The sequence below is a fragment of the Pleurodeles waltl genome, chromosome 8, assembly GCF_031143425.1.
Source record: "Pleurodeles waltl isolate 20211129_DDA chromosome 8, aPleWal1.hap1.20221129, whole genome shotgun sequence".
Lineage (NCBI taxonomy): Eukaryota > Metazoa > Chordata > Amphibia > Caudata > Salamandridae > Pleurodeles > Pleurodeles waltl.
The window spans coordinates 1,141,705,790-1,141,723,658 of NC_090447.1; the positions used below are offsets into that span (position 1 = coordinate 1,141,705,790).

The following is a 17,869-nucleotide window of genomic DNA, read 5'->3' on the forward strand; positions in this document are numbered from 1 at the left end:
CCATCCACTCACCCCCTCCTTGCCTGGATGAAGCACACTGGGCACAAAGCCCCCTCCAGAACCAGTGGAAGAAGGCATCCACTCACCCCCTCCTTGCCAGGATTTAGCACACTGGGCACAAAGCCCCCTCCAAAACCAGTGGAAGAAGGCATCCACTCACTCCCTTCTTGCCAGGATGGAGCACACTGGGCACAAAGCCCCCTCCAGAACCAGTGGAAGATGGCATCCACTCAACCCATCCTTGCCAGGATGAAGCACACTGGGCACAAGGCCCCCTCCAGAACCAGTGGAGAAGCCATCCACTTCAGAGACTGTGGCCTTGCACTCCCCAGGACCAAGCAGTGGGCAAACCACCCACTAGAGAGACTGTGGCTTTGCACTCCCTAGGACCAAGCAGTGTGCAAACCAACTACTTGAGAGACTGTGGCTTTGCACTCCCCAGGACCAACCCAGTGGGCAAACCACCCACTAGAGAGACTGTGGCTTTGCACTACCCAGGACCAACCAGTGGGCAAACCACCCACTAGAGAGACTGTGGCTTTGCACTCCCCAGGACCAAGCAGTGTGCAAACCACCTACTTCAGAGACTGTGGCTTTGCACTCTCCAGGACCAAACCAGTGGGCAAACCACCCACTAGAGAGACTGTGGCTTTGCACTCCCCAGGACCAACCAGTGGGCAAACCACCCACTAGAGATACTGTGGCTTTGCACTCCCCAGGACCAACCAGTGGGCAAACCACCCACTACAGAGACTGTGGCTTTGCACTCCCCAGGACCAAGCAGTGGGCAAACCACCCAGTAGAGCGACTGTGGCTTTGCACTCCCCAGGATCAAGTAGTGGGCAAACCACCCACTAGAGAGACTGTGGCTTTGCAGTCCCCAGGACATCGCACAGGGCATTATGCCCCCTCAAGGACAACTGGTGTTGTACCATCTTCCAGCTGAGGTGCCCCCCCACTCTCCGTCCCCCTAAGGTGCCTGTGTATTTTCGACCTGATGCCACTGTAGTGTTCTCTCCATGTTGATGCAGGAGTAAGATGGGGCCTTGGCCTGTGTGATGTGGCCCACGCACATTATGGACTGGGCAGTATCCCTCCATTTGTATATATGTAAACACTGATTTGATTTTTGAGGATGTATTTCTAGTATTTTAACTTATTACACTCACTTTAGTCAATTCCTTTTGTCCTTGCATTATTCCTGAGGAGTATGGGGTGGATGTGTAATGTTGCTGCATCTGTTTGTGTGTATGCTGATGGGGGTGGGGGTGTTGTGTGTGTGTGTCACTCTCTTTTTCCTTTCCCACCTTCTCTGTGTGGTAGGCAGCAGAAATCACCGTGGTCGTCGTCACCGGCATTGGTATTCCTGGTGTAGGAGGAGGTAGACCAGCATGCGGAATACCTGCAGTTCGGGCTCCATGGCGGCGTGGGTCTTCCCTGAGTCCCCAGAGGGGAGTACTTTGCCTTCTGTGTATTGTTTTCGCTGTGCTTTTGATGTCGTTGGTACCGCCCCGGAAAAGGTGGCGGATAAGCCTCTTGTAATACTGTGGGCGTTACATTGTCTTCCGTCTGACTGGTGGCGGTTACCGCCGAGGTGCTTGTTGCCACCGCCGTGGCAGTCGGTGTGTTAAAGTGGCTGTCTGAGTGAGCGGTTTCTGCAGTGGTCATAATTGAATTGTTTTTACCACCAGCTTGTTGGCAGTATTATCACCGACGCCAGGGTTGCAATGAGGGCCTAAATCTTTTAAAACTACCTTGATCACAATTAAAAACCTCCCAATTGCACAAGTCCAAAAATCTCATGTTCGCCAATAAACTGAATGTCTGATCACGATTTACAATTCCATATTTGACAAAAATTGTTTAAAAAAATACTTTGCACACATTTAAGAACCATAAACAATCTAATAAGATATGTGCCCCATTATACTTTGTCTTCATACTGCAAGTGTACATGCCCTGCTCATCTATCATTGTTGATGTTTTCCTTCTATCTGCATAGCTGGGATTTAGCCCAGCCCTAACTTTTAATACTACATCCCTGAGCTTGGGTTTAGATAAAGCCTCAATATATGGAAAACAGCTGTCATCGACCCAACCTTTTAGCAAAAACTGTGTTGATAATTTCCCCCTCCAGTATCGCAAGTCTTCCTCCCTAGTACAGTTATACGCAAGTGCTCGTAACTCTGATTTGGAGCTCTTCTGCCCCTACTTCCACTGATCAAGCTTTATTGTAAGCCTATGACAGATTGCATTCAGCACTCGTCTTGCTTAGTTAGCCCATTTCAGCTCAATATTTTCAACCTCTTCTTTACAGAGATGGGATATTTTAGGAGTTCCTTCATTTGCTAACCTCAGCCAAAACCACTGTTCGGCAGTATTCTAAAAATCTCCAAGCAGCAAGCTGACTATCCACCCTTATAGCTTGAATCACAGCTAAAGGTGGTAATGTGAGGAATCTTTTCACACATTTACCCTCTTCATAATTCCAGCCCAGTTTGCCACCTAAGGTTAGAACTTACACACCATATTGGAACTGTGGGTGGACCACTACATTATAGGGTGTAGGGAGGGCCCACCATACTTCCGGCTGAATTGATTTAAATCAATGCTGTGGCTTTTAGTGATTCAATGTGATCTCTTCAATTCAGCTTTGCATCAAACCACATGGCCAAATATTTATACTTTTCAACCATATCCACTCTATTTCCATACAGGAACCAAATAAACACTCCCTTTCCTTTCCCCAACACCATTATCTCTGTCTTGTCTAGGTTAACACTTTCCGTGTACAATAGGCTTTTTGCTTCCTTTAAGGTATTTGGTAAATTGGCCAAAAACAGGCAGAATAGTAGGTGAGCCAAAACACAGCCTTGTAGTTCTTAATCTGTATTTTCTTCAATAAGGTGCCTGCAGTATTTAATATCACCCAGGCCCAATTCTGACTATGTAGCTCTTGGAGGAGTAAGAGAAAAATCATTGTGGATTTCAAGTCTCCTCAACATTTCCCACAATACATTTTGGTCCACTAGGACAAAGGAAGCTTGGAAATCAACAAAATAAAATCAGTTTCCCCCTTAAATCTATTGATTTCCTTGGCATTTCCCATAGGCTGAAAACATGATCGAGAGCTGTGTGGCCTTCTTGAAACCCACTTGTTCAATTGGAATAATGTTATTTTCTTCCACCCAAGACTTCATCAGGCATAACAACACTCTGAAAAAAACTTTCTCCCCCACATTCAATAGGCTGTTTAACCGATAATTCTTAGGTGCAATAGAACCGTCTTTCTTATAGCCGGGCCTTACAATTTCACCTATCTAACTATCAGGGAAACACCCCAAGGCCAAGATCTTTTGGAAGGTAACATGATAGAAAGTTGCCCACCAGTCCATATTATTTTTTATTATTATTGCGGGGAGGCTGTCCGGTCCCGCTGCCTTGTATAACTTAAAGGCAGAATAGTTTCTTTTATCCTCTTAAGTAAGAAGTGTAACCCGATCTCATCACCCACCTCAAAATTAATCTTCAGATCCGCTTCATCATCACTCCCATATATATCACTCAGGTGATTAACCCAGTCATCCTCGCCTACTAAGCATCTAATTTTCCCTGACCCTTTGTGTCCTAAGGTTGTAGTAAGAATGGTAACAAGCCAGACTGCATAGGGCATTTAATAATAGACAAAGGTTTCCCTTTTTTGCTTCCTTAGGAAGGAAAAAGCTTCCAATAAAAGACTGAGCAGTCTATATATGAGGGTGGAAAAAAATGAGGATCCTGACACAGCCATATAGACACCGGGTCAAAGGAAAAAACTGTGGCTTTATTAACTCAGCCAGTTCACATGCTTTTACAGGTTTAAATGTGAAAAATTATTTGCGAGAGTTTAACTTCTCAGATGTATTAGATTCTACCATAACATAATTGTCGTATCTGCAAAGGTGATGGACAACAAGTCTGAGGTTGAAACATTCTTATCATTAACCATAATTTCCTGTCTTAAGGTTAACTTTGTATCCACAAATAATCTGTTTAAATCCTTACAAAGGGATTCCAATAAATGACTTAAAAGGCGGCAATATCTGTATGATAACATGCAGTATCAGAAAGGTTTTTGGCATACTGTTTTGTCTAACTTAATTTGACAAGCACATGCGCTTTTATCAAAAGTGGATTTCTGGTATCCCTCGATGATTTGCCTCAACTCAGTTTTATTTTCATTAGAGGGATGTGTGTGCCACTTTCCCTCACTTCTTCGAATCATATATTTTAATTTCTTCAGATTGTCAGTAAAGCTGTGGATTTAGTTGTGACATTTCCTCATGGGTACAAAAGTTGCAGTTTTAACTTTCTACTGTGAAGTTATGTTATGTTATTTGGCATTTATATAGAGTGCATCATGATATGTTAACTGTGCAGAACAATTACTAACAGCCCTGTATGACCGATGGGAGAGGTATCTTTTTTCGTAAGGTACCCCTGTGCGAAGAGCTATGTGGGAAGTGTTGGCCGAGGTGCATGTGTCAATCATCTTTGTATTCAAGCGATTAAGAGTTTACAAGGGGACCATACAAGAAATCTGAATAAGAAATATTTGTATTTCTGTTAAGTGAATCAAGTTTTTTTTTTGTTTTCTCACATCATAGAAGAAAGTTAGGATAGAATGAAAATGTCACTTACCCAGTGTACATCTGTTCGTGGCATCAGTCGCAGTAGATTCGCATGTTTTGCAATAGCTCGCCATCTGGTGTTGGGCCGGAGTGTTACAAGTTGTTTTTCTTCGAAGAAGTCTTTCGAGTCACGGGACCGAGTGACTCCTCCTTTTGTCTCCATTGCGCATGGGCGTCGACTCCATCTTCGATTGTTTTTCCCCGCAGAGGGTGAGGTAGGAGTTGAATTGTAGTAATAGTGCCCATGCAATGGAGTGACTAAGTATGCATTTATTTAAGGTTGAGATGATACATATATAAATAATTGAAGGTAACTTCCAAACTGCTACAGGCTCCCGGGGAGGCGGGTGGGCACATGCAAATCTACTGCGACTGATGCCACGAACAGATGTACACTGGGTAAGTGACATTTTCAGTTCGATGGCATCTGTCGCTGTAGATACGCATGTTTTGCATAGACTAGTAAGCAGTTATCTCCCCAAAAGCGGTGGATCAGCCTGTAGGAGTGGAAGTAGTCTGAAATAATGTTCTTAATACGGCTTGACCTACTGTGGCTTGTTGTGCGGATAACACGTCTACACAGTAGTGCTTGGTGAATGTGTGAGGCGTAAACCATGTGGCTGCCTTACATATTTCTTGCATTGGGATGTTTCCTAGAAAGGCCATGGTAGCACCTTTCTTTCTGGTTGAGTGTGCCCTTGGTGTAATGGGCAGCTGTCGTTTAGCTTTAAGGTAGCAGATTTGGATGCATTTAACTATCCATCTGGCTATACCTTGTTTTGATATTGGGTTTCCTGCATGAGGTTTTTGAAATGCAATAAATAGTTGTTTAGTCTTTCTGATGTTTTTTGTTCTGTCAATGTAATACATCAATGCTCTTTTGACATCTAATGTATGTAGTGCCCTTTCAGCTATGGTATCTGGCTGTGGAAAGAACACTGGAAGTTCCACTGTTTGATTTAGATGGAACGGTGAAATAACCTTTGGCAAAAGTTAAGGATTGGTCCTTAGGACGACCTTATTCTTGTGTAGTTGTATAAAAGGTTCCTGTATTGTAAACGCCTGAATCTCGCTTACTCGTCTTAGGGAAGTAATGGTGATGAGAAATGCCACCTTCCAGGTTAGGAACTGTATGTCGCAGGAGTGCATGGGTTCAAAAGGTGGACCCATAAGTCTAGTTAGGACAACATTTAGGTTCCATGAAGGAACAGGTGGTGTTCTTGGTGGTATAATTCTTCTAAGGCCCTCCATGAATGCTTTAATGACTGGTATCTTATATAGGGAAGTTGAATAGGTAGTCTGCAGGTATGCAGATATTGCTGCAAAGGTGTATTTTAATGGAAGAGAAAGCCAGGTTAGATTTTTGTAAGTGAAGCAAGTAACCCACTACATGTTCTGGAGTTGTGTGTAATGGTTGTATTTGATTAATATGGCAGTAGCAAACAAACCTCTTCCATTTACTTGCATAGCAGTGCCTGGTGGATGGCTTTCTGGCTTGTTTTATGACTTCCATACATTCTTGTGTAAGTTGTAAGTGCCCGAATTCTAGGATTTCAGGAGCCAGATTGCTAGATTCAGCGATGCTGGATCTGGGTGTCTGATCTTTTGGTTGTGCTGTGTCAACAGATCTGGCCTGTTGGGCAATTTGATGCAGGGTACTACTGATAGGTCTAGCAGCGTTGTGTACCAGGGTTGCCTTGCCCAAGTTGGTGCTATCAATATGAGTTTGAGTTTGTTTTGACTGAGTTTACCAGGTAAGGAAGGAGAGGGAGAGGAGGAAAAGCGTAAGCAAATATCCCTGACCAGTTCATCCATAGGGCATTGCCTTGGGACTGTTTGTGTGGGTATCTGGATGCGAAGTTTTGGCATTTTGCGTTCTCCCTTGTCGCAAACAAGTCTATCTGAGGTGTTCCCCAGAGTTTGAAATAAGTGTTCAGAATTTGGGGGTGAATTTCCCATTCGTGGACCTGTTGGTGATCTCGAGAGAGATTGTCTGCGAGTTGATTTTGGATCCCTGGTATAAATTGTGCTATTAGGCGAATTTGGTTGTGAATTGCCCAACGCCAAATCTTTTGTGCTAGCAGGCTTAACTGCGTGGAGTGCGTCCCCCCTTGCTTGTTTAGATAATACATTGTTGTCATGTTGTCTGTTTTGACGAGAATGTATTTGTGAACTATTATTGGTTGGAAAGCTTTTAGTGCTTGAAAAACTGCTAGAAGTTCTAGGTGATTTATATGCAGTTTTGTTTGATGTACGTTCCATTGTCCTTGTATGCTGTGTTGATCGAGGTGTGCTCCCCACCCTGTCATGGAAGCATCTGTTGTTATTACGTATTGTGGCACTGGGTCTTGGAAAGGCCGCCCTTTGTTTAAATTTATGTTGTTCCACCACAGAAGCGAGAGGTAAGTTTGGCGGTCTATTAACACCAGATCTAGAAGGTGACCCTGTGCTTGTGACCATTGTGATGCTAGGCACTGTTGTAAGGGCCTCATGTGCAGTCTTGCGTTTGGGACAATGGCTATGCATGAAGACATCATGCCTAGGAGTTGTAGTACCATCTTTGCGTGTATCTTTTGTGTTGGATACATGCGTTGTATGATGGTGTTGAAATTTCGAATTCTTTGTGGACTTGGAGTGGCTACTCCTTTTGATGTGTCTATTATGGCTCCCAGGTATTGTTGTACCTTGCGCGGCAGAATTTTGGATTTTGTGAAATTGACGGTGAACCCTAGTTTGAAGAGGGTTTGTATGATATGATTTGTGTGATTTGAGCACTGTATTAACGAATGGGCCTTGATTAGCCAGTCGTCTAGATATGGGAACACATGTATTTGCTGCCTTCTTATGTGTGCAGCGACTACTGCTAGACATTTGGTAAAGACTCTTGGTGCGGTTGTTAATCCGAAAGGCAGTACCTTGAATTGGTAATGTATTCCCTTGAATACAAACCTTAGGTATTTCCTGTGCGATAGGTGTATTGGTATATGGAAATAAGCATCCTTGAGGTCTAAAGTTGCCATGTAGTCGTGTAGTTTTAGCAATGGCAATACTTCTTGTAGTGTGACCATGTGAAAGTGGTCTGATTTGATGAAAGTGTTCACTACTCTGAGGTCTAGGATTGGTCTCAGCGTTTTGTCCTTCTTTGGTATCAGAAAGTACAGTGAGTAAACTCCTGTGTTTATTTGTGTGTTTGGCACTAATTCGATTGCATTCTTTTGCAATAGTGCCTGCACTTCTATCTCCAGGAGATTGGAATGGTGTGTTGTCAAATTTTGTGCTTTTGGTGGTATGTTTGGAGGGAATTGTAGAAATTCTATGCAATAACCATGTTGGATAATTGCTAGAACCCAAGTGTCTGTAGTGATTTCCTCCCATGCTTTGTAATAATGACTTATTCTTCCCCCCACTGGTGTTGTGTGGAGGGGGTGAGTGACACGTGAGTCACTGTTTAGTAGTAGGGGTTTTGGGGCTCTGAAATCTTCCTCTATTTCTAGGGAATTGCCCTCCTCTATATTGTCCCCGAAAACCTCCTCTATACTGTCCCTGGTAACTGGACGGTGTTGCTTGTGAGGTGCTGGCTTGTGTGCTCTGACCCCGAAACCCCCCTCGAAAGGGTGTTTTACGGAATGTGCTGTAATTCCCTCTGCTCTGCGGGGAGTAGAGTGCGCCCATGGCTTTGGCAGTGTCCGTATCTTTTTTGAGTTTCTCAATCGCTGTGTCCACTTCTGGACCGAACAGTTCTTTTTCATTAAAAGGCATATTGAGAACTGCTTGTTGAATCTCTGGTTTAAATCCAGACGTTCGGAGCCATGCATGCCTTCTGATAGTTACAGATGTATTAATTGTCCGTGCAGCTGTATCTGCAGCGTCCATGGAGGAGCGGATCTGGTTGTTGGAAGTGGTCTGTCCCTCCTCAACCACTTGTTTTGCCCTATTTTGTAAGTCCTTGGGCAGATGTTCAATGAGATGTTGCATCTCGTCCCAGTGGGCTCTGTCATAGCGCGCAAGTAGTGCCTGGGAGTTCGCGATGCGCCACTGGTTTGCAGCTTGTGCTGCGACTCTTTTACCAGCTGCATCGAACTTGCGGCTTTCTTTATCTGGGGGTGGTGCATCTCCAGATGTGTGAGAGTTGGCCCTTTTTCTAGCTGCTCCTACAACGACAGAGTCTGGTGGCAGCTGTGTAGTGATGAAAACCGGGTCTGTAGGAGGCGCCTTATACTTTTTTTCCACCCTTGGTGTGATTGCCCTACTTTTGACCGGCTCCTTAAAGATTTCTTTCGCGTGCCGGAGCATACCAGGGAGCATAGGCAGGCTTTGGTAGGAGCTGTGGGTGGAGGAGAGTGTGTTGAATAAAAAATCATCCTCGACCTGTTCTGAGTGGAGGCTTACGTTGTGAAATTGTGCTGCTCTAGCCACCACTTGAGAATACGCGGTGCTGTCTTCTGGTGGAGATGGCTTCGTAGGGTATGCCTCCGGACTGTTATCTGACACTGGGGCGTCGTATAGGTCCCATGCGTCTTGATCTTGGTCACCCTGGCTTATGGTGGTGTGAGCTGGGGAGTGTGATGGAGTTCGTGCTGGTGAGACGTTAATCACGGGCGGAGGAGAGGGTGGTGGGGTAACTCTTTTCACCACTTTTGGTTGTGGTGTCTGTTCAGTTTGGAACTCCAACCTTCTCTTTCTTCTAATGGGGGGAAGGGTGCTTATTTTTCCTGTCCCCTGCTGTATGAAGATACGCTTTTGCGTATGGTCCACATCAGTTGATTGTAGCTCTTCCTCAAACCTATGCTTTTGCATTTGGGAGGTTAGCGAGTGCTCTTCTGTATAAGAGCCTGAAGCTGGGTCGCTTGCAGTTTGTTTCGGCACCGAAACCCTGTCTGCGTGTTTTTTCGGCTCTGAGGTGACTTTTTTCTTTTTCGGGGCCGAAACCTCTCGGCGTCGATCTTCTTCGGTGCCGCTGTCTCGGCGTCGAGCCGTGTCCACACCGGCATCTCGGTGTCGAGGCTTGTCTCCAGCACTTTCTCGGTCCCGAGAAGGCTGCGTGCCGGTGTCTCGACCGGAGTCGGACGATCTCGGCACTGTTTGGGCCTTTTTCGGTGCCGACGGTCGGTCACCGAATTTATGGGTGGAGCCATGGCCTGGTGGCAGTGGCGTCCCCTGGGCCTTGTAAATCTTCCTCTGAGTGGTTTTCGACGTCTTACTCACGGTTTGTGTATCGTCGAATCCTTCGGAGTCCGATTCTTGGATCGAGAAGGTACCTTCCTCTTCCTGCTCCTCGAACTCTCGGTAGGCTGTCGGCGCGGACGCCATCTGAAGTCTTCTGGCTCGACGGTCTCGGAGTGTCTTTCGGGACCGGAACGCACGACAGGCCTCGCAGGTGTCTTCACTGTGCTCAGGTGACAGGCACAGGTTACAGACCAAGTGTTGGTCTGTATAGGGGTATTTATTGTGGCATTTGGGGCAGAAACGGAACGGGGTCCGTTCCATCGGCGTTCTTCAGCACGCGGTCGGGCCGACCAGGCCCCGACGGGGGATCGAAAAACTACCCCGAAGGGCACCGGAGCTCTTCGATGCGGTGTTGAATCTAAGTACGCCGATCCCGAACGCAACAATACCGACGAAAATCTTCTGAAATTAGCTAATTTTCCGTTCCGAAACTCGGAGCGACAGGAACACGTCCGAACCCGATGGCGGAAAAAAAACAATCGAAGATGGAGTCGACGCCCATGCGCAATGGAGACAAAAGGAGGAGTCACTCGGTCCCGTGACTCGAAAGACTTCTTCGAAGAAAAACAACTTGTAACACTCCGGCCCAACACCAGATGGCGAGCTATTGCAAAACATGCGTATCTACAGCGACAGATGCCATCGAACTATTTATTTATGGCGTCTTAAAAGTGTTATTGCAGCAATGTTGGCAATCTACATGATTTGCTGCTTAACAAAATTAAAATGAGCATGTGACTGCAGTAATGTGTCAGCCAATATTAAGAAAGGAGACTTCAACATCAGCCAAATGATTCATTAGGTTTATTCTTTATGTTTTTGGATAGCACAAATTTGGCCCGAGGGCTTTGAAGTGCTCTACTTGAGCATCAAAATATGTTACACATTTTTGGGGCACCAGGAGATGAACTGATCGGCTTAAAATCACATGATGTCGAGCAGAGGCGGGGGATTCAAACCTCGGGGCATATTCACAAGGAGTTTGTGCTGCTGCACATTCAGTGCTCCATATTTACAAAGTGACACATTAGGCTTAATGCATCACTTTTCTCTGTCCTATGTCGTATTTTACCTGTACTACAATGGGCTGCGTCAGGTTACAGTAATCATATGCAAGGTATGCGTTCCCTTTTAACATACCATGCAGACTAACGCATCCATATTTACATGTTTTTACCAAAATGATGCATCTTTGGCAAATGTCTTAAATGTGTCAGAATTCCTACACCTGCTTAACCGAGATGTAAAAATGATGTAGTGGTTTTTCAATTGGAATAGTGGCTTTTCAATTAGAATCTGACCAGCTGAAGTCACTTTGCACACTGGAATATGTCTGTATTTCACTTCCCCTCTACTAGTAGTGGGTCTACATCTGTGTGAGAATAATGCTGTAGGATCCCTTGACGAAGCTGGGACCATGGCACCTATAATTTCATCATCAACTGTAGCAAGGCTATGAGACGCTGTGTACTTTTTGTAAGGGACATGCCAGAATTGTCACTTCTCCATGGAGGAGGAGTTCCCCACGTCTGTGTACTCTGAAAGGACAACAGGCAAGTACACACATAAGGTGGGTAAAATATGTATTGCTACTTCACATTCCAACATATACTTGTATTCACTTACATCACACTGTCACTCACTATGTCACACATACTTAGGTCTCTACATGCACATAAGTACACTAAGCCTACTGTAATGCGACACAGACATTGCATGCATACCCTCTTACATCCATGACCAATGAAAAAGTGTAGATGGTGTTATTCCACCATTTTACAGTCTTTTCAATTTGTCCTACAACATTAGGCTGATGCAGCACCTCTACATTTTGATGCATGACTGAATTTGCAGCAGTTATGAGGCCAACTTCAGCAATGCACCACTTTTCGGGCAGAATCGTTACAAAAAAGTTCAGCACAGATGCATCAGAATTTCTGACGCACCTTGGGTACTTGCGTCACTTTGCCCCGTATTGTAAATATCGCACATTTTTGGTGTCGTAACGTAATCCTGTGCATCGTAAATAATTTTGATGCATCGCTGCCCAACGCAGCAAAGCATCATTTCTTGTAAATATGGCCCCTACTTCCAAAGTCGGCAGATATAGCCACAGGGGCTCATCTCCTCTTTGTCTTTTATACTTCCAGAAGTATAAAATACAAATAGCTTAAATCTTTCACGGTCAATGGGATCACGTGAAATAGAAGTGACAGGTACATATGTTATCAAATAATTTAAATATTGAGAAGCTTTAGAGTGGGTTGAGAATAATCATACAGAACCAGACAATCTTACCTTGTTTTACTTCTTTAGCAATATTTTGAAGACATCCTGTAGCTTTCAGGACATTAAACGCTTGTTCATAGTCTGAAAATAAAACGTCCTTATTAATATTTATGCATTCACACACTATTTTGAAATAAATCATGATCATATATTGTGTCTATGAATTTCCCTCTATTTACTTACTCCTTTGTTTCCCACTTTTCCCCCCAATTCCTTTAGTCTCCCACATTTCATTATTTTAAACTCTTCTTTCCACTGCCCCTTCTTTCCATATTTATGTTCATCTTTCTTTCATTATACTTTTCCTTCCCTTATTTTTACCTATTAAATTTCTTGTTTCACTTTTCTTTCTTCTCCCCTTCCTTCTATCTTCCATTTCTGTGTTATTTTTTGGCTTCCTTCCTTCTTAATTAAACCCTTTAATTTGTTCATTCCTTCTTTATTTCTCCTACCCTTTACTTAGTGTTTTACTTTTTCTTCTCTTCTTTTTTCTCATTTTGTATGTGTTCTTTTCTTTCTTATTTTCTTTGTTTCTTCCATCCATTTTTTCTGTGTTCCTCCCATTTTTTGCTTAATTTCTTCTTTGGATTTGCTTTCTTTATTATCCGTTTTCCTTAATATTTTTGTTCTGTTCTTTTTTTTTTAATTAGTTTTTCTTTCTTCTCCTTTTCTGCCATCTCATGTTCTGCCTTTCTTCTCCCTCTCTTTTGTGCTCCCCATCAATTCACCACATCTTTCTCTCTTGTACTTCCCATATTATTTTTTCTTTATGCCTTTTTCAATTATGGCCAAGTTGTCATTATTCTTACACTTTCTCCATCACTATACTAGGTTGACTTGACAGCCTACATAAAGATATTAATCAACATTCTAATATGTCCAGAATGTCCAGCCCATTTTACCTAGTGAGAACTTATGATATAGCTGCCAAAATGAGGAGTTCAAAATGCCAGCGCATCTCTGCATAAATTTGTACTAATCACTATCATCATCGATTTATTGTTAAATACATTTTGCAGAAGAAAAATCTTAGGGAGGACTGGAAAAGCAGAAACTGAATCACGCAAAATTGAGAATTTTCATGATTAAACTGACACACAACCTTACATAACTTATGTAAGGAATCTAGGGATTAGTCAAAGGTTTTAAATATGTTATGTTACAATTTTTTATATAATGCAGCCCATGCCATATCATTAACCTTGTGGAGCTATTGGGAATTTTATGGGACAATACGGATTGTAGCCCTGTTCCTATTATCCCTGTGATTCTTAGGAGATGTATATTCTCGCCCTCACTTAATAGGTGCTCCTTGTAACTGTCATTGGCAGGTTGTGCATTATCCCATCAAATGTCTCTGAGAGTCAAGTCATGTGACGTTCAACAAACTCATGCATTATATGGGACATACATCCTTACAAGAGTACAGTGACAATGCATTTTCACCCTTGATGTCGACCTGTCACCCATCCCTTGGCCCTTCCAAAACTTTGCGATGGGACATTGCTGGTGCCCTGGTAAAGATAAGGCGTTGAGGCATTTTATTGAGAATATTAATTGAAGAATGCCAAAAACTTTTGTCGTCTTTCTCTACATAGTCTTGGGCGGCTTTAGGGCAGTGCAACCGGTGTAGCTATTCCGGGCGCTGTGTTTTGTAATGACTTATGGGTTTAAAAGCACCTGCAGAATCCTTTCTGTGTTTAGCAGTTTTCAGCCAACATTAAAAATGTCAAGATAAATCTAGTGATAAATGTTCCCGCTTGAGAGAGATTGGAGTTTTGTCTATTGGCAGTTTTGAGTCATCATAAAGTAGCATAGAGGGTTAACATGCCTGCTGCGAAGAGCGTGGTACCATGCTGTTCACAGAACTGTATTTTATGCAGGTAGCTCAGCGGGTTACTACTTTTGTCACACAGATCCTTTTGTTACTTGCAGTTCATAAGTAACAATCCAAATACAGTACAGTGATCTATAAACTATCATCAAAGAGCTGCATGAAACTTGCATGGTTTAGGTTAAAACGTTATGTTTTTTTCACCAGTTTGTCATTATCCTAATGTTGCTAAAAAGGGATAGTTTGGGAAGAAGCACATTCTTATTAGTAAAGCCATCGCTAACCACTGTGGTAAGATTTAAATCCTGAGTTGGTGCCTCTGCAGACTAAACACTTAAAATATATTGTCTACATCAGGTATATGCCCCATCGAATCACTCTTCATAACATCTGGAGGGTATACATTGCCATCACACTAACTGATAGGCTAGTTGGAGCACGTTCACCCTACTGACAAAAAATTGTTTTTTCCCTAGATTCATTGGCTGGGATTGAGTGCTGTACACAGACCTGGTAACGCGGCTGAAAATAGGAACCTCAATATTAGCTATGTTTTCCTTGCCCATTGGCCACTTTTTATGGTGACGACTGAACGCTTGGCTGGATGGCTCAGGAAAGATGCACCGATGTGGTGCTTTGAGTGGACAGCCAAAATATTGTAGACAGTGTTGCCCTATAAACAGATGATTGCTTGATATGCCTGGCTAAGTTCCATGATTCGGGCCCTACAGATACTCCGCATCTTTGGGGAATACTCAGAACTTAGTACTAAGAAGGTAAAATCCTCTTTATCCACTAGGACCTTTGTGGTTCTGTGCAGACTCTGAATAGGAACTACGTGATATGCAGGGGAGGTGTGGTTCTGGGATGCATGTTGTAATGAGCAGTGGGTGAATGGATGTTGGCTCAACTGCATCTCCGTGTGTGGCGTAATCTATTTGTATGTTCCAGGTCTGGAGAAGACACTACAAATGGCAAAAAGTAGAGGATAACATGCCTGTTGAAAACAAGACTACTCCCCAGAGATTTTGCAATGGTACTGCAAACTGCTTATGCATGCCGCGTGTACCCAGAATCAATGTAAAGCATCTGCTACAGGCACACATGGAGTCAAATGCCTGCTTTGAAGGCCGTTGAACCAATCGAATGCACAGCAGAGGGACGTATTCAAAACGCCCGCCAATACCGCCAGTGTGGTTGTCAGCAGAGACGCTGTGCCGCACCCCGAACATAGAGCAACTATTCAGCCGAAGCAAGAAAACAACCATAACGCCAACAAGGTACTAGAAACAGATAGCATAATCACATTCAGGTGGGATTGAAGCATACTGTGATGTAGGCCTCTGCATGCAGCTGATGCTTGCAGAGGTTGTCTAAGTCACCCGGCACAGCAAAATCAGTTGAACAACACATGCTAACACAATAGTGACAGAAGTGAGTATGAAATACAATGAAGCTGTGTTCTTGAAGCCATCACCACCATGCGACACATCCAAGAAACAGAACACTGGTGCCAGGTGGACTGCATGGATTGAAACATTTGATGACTTCATACATTCTCTGGAGGAAGAAGATAAGAAAATCATCAAATATTTGAAAAACCTTGCATGTGATGGAGTGAAAGAAGCGCTAAAGATACTTTCACAGACTGATGCAACATCGTCATGAAAGGTGAAAGCAGCTCTGGAAGTCGAGTTCAATCCAATGCCGAATATTGATTATGAAACATAAATCTTCAAGAAAGCACAACAATGGACTGGTGAAACAATGGATAAGTTTGTTGTGAGACCTGACTCACTTAATAAACATTGCAAGTTCTGTGACTTTGCCGATGAAGAAACCATGCCCCTCAGAATCATTGATGGCTGCCTTTCAGATTCTTTTAGAAAGGCCATGTTGAGAGAGACTCTCAGTCCAGAGAAAATGCTGATGGCAGTGAGAGCAGAAGAACAAGCAGAATGACAAGCTGCTGACATGGAAGCACGGACACTGCACAATGAATCAGTGTTGACCATGAGAAGCAAGCACAAAACATGCACGTAAGTTGACATCACTGAAGAAAACAAAACTATGCTTCTGATGTGGACTGTCATTTCTCCATAAAGGCAAATGTCCAGCCCTACGGCAAAACTGTGAGGCTTGTGGAAAAAAGAGAACCACTTCATAATTGTGTGTCGAGCTAAGGAAATATTAAGTGCATCACGACGGAAAGAAAAGATGGATGCAAGAACATACCAGAAGAACTCTCGCCACGCACACAAAACCAAAAACCACATCAGCAACAACAAGTAGAGTCCAAGCAAAATAAATCATCATCAAGTTTGTTGTACAAAGGTTTTTCAATGTCGCTATTGAGTACCAGCGAAGACAATGGTTGCATGCTAATGATGTCCACCGAAAGCCTGGGTTAGCTGCCTGTGAACAAATTCAAAGTTAAAAAACAACACAGTGTCGAACTTCTTTCAATCACTGTTCCAGAATTACATTGAAGGTAAACAGTCACCCCTTATCCTTCATCATTAACAGTGGGACATTGATTAATATTGTGCTAGTGGAAAAATTCAACAGTCACTCGCCTGTGCTACGCCTCACTCCTTCAGACACCAAGCCTGGGCAGCTTTCGGACTGATACAAAGCCAAGAGTCATTCACAGCAACAATGCAACAAAAACTATATCATTACGAGCAACCATTCATGTCCAACAAGGAATCTCATCTTCTGCATGTTTGATTAGTTTTTCCACAGCAACAGAAAGGGGGTTAATATCTTTCAAATACAATCTATATGCTCAGCCTGAGATTATGAGCCAATTCCCGTTGCTATTTAGTAGTTTGGGAGAGCTCAAGAAAATCAAAGTACAGCTTCATGTCAATGAGGACATTTGTCCGGTTGTCCAGCATCACCGTAGAGATGTGTTTCATCAGCAAGAATCTGAATAGAAAGAGTTGGCAGCACTTTTAAAACATTTTGCATCAAAAAGTACATCCACTTTAGAAATCTCAGATCGACCCATCTACACTATCTAGTGATTCCTCAATTTAATATGAAAAGGACAAGTGGGACCAGATTCTCAGTCACTGCCACTCGCATTTGGAACTACTTGCCCTTGGAACTCGGCTACTCCCAACTATGGGAAATTCAGACCGATGTTGAAGACCTGGCTCTTTAAGCAAGCATATCAATAATATTCTGTGTTGGGTTAGTGTCTTCAGCACCAAGAAACGGGTGGGTGTATGTATGCTCTACAAGTTATAGCAACATAATATAACATTACATAATTGAACGTTCCACAGGCCCCACGCCATAGGTTTCACCCATAGCAGTTGTACCAAAAAAGACAGTAGCGGAGCAGTGCGCATTTGTGTTGATATGCGCCAGTCAAACAGCCATTGAGAGGGAGAGACACTCTTGTCCCCATATAGCGGACATGATCATTCAACTGAACTAAGTTAAAGCCTTTTCCCGTCTTGAACTAAACAAAGGGTACCACCAACACGATTTAGAAAAGAACTGCAGATATATTAACACCTTTTCCACTCAAGTTGGTTTGTTCAGATACAAGAGACTGAAGTTTGGAGAACCTTCCTCTGCTGAGATACTTCAGGATGTTATCTGCAGGGTCATCCAACCTGTTGCACATGCTTTCAATTACAGTGATGACATACTGGTCTTTGGGAGAACCCAGAAGGAGCACAACAAAGCCCTCACTCAAGTGTGCTAGTTGCTTGCTGGTGCAGGTTTCACTTTAAATGCAGTGAAATGTGAATTTCACAAAAACAAAAGTATGTTTATTTTGGGCACATATTCTCTGATGGGAGAACAACTCCTGATCCAGACAAGGTGCAAGCAC

At 43.4% G+C, this 17,869-nt stretch overlaps 1 protein-coding gene across 1 annotated transcript in view; it reads right to left on the minus strand.

The window, feature by feature from the left end:
- Nucleotides 1-17,869, minus strand: part of SETDB2 (SET domain bifurcated histone lysine methyltransferase 2) — a 1,110,478-nt gene that overhangs the window by 26,004 nt on the left and 1,066,605 nt on the right. The window contains exon 39 of the mRNA XM_069203525.1: nt 12,195-12,266. Within this exon, the coding sequence (XP_069059626.1) occupies nt 12,195-12,266 (72 nt within the window). The remainder of the gene's footprint in view (nt 1-12,194; nt 12,267-17,869) is intronic.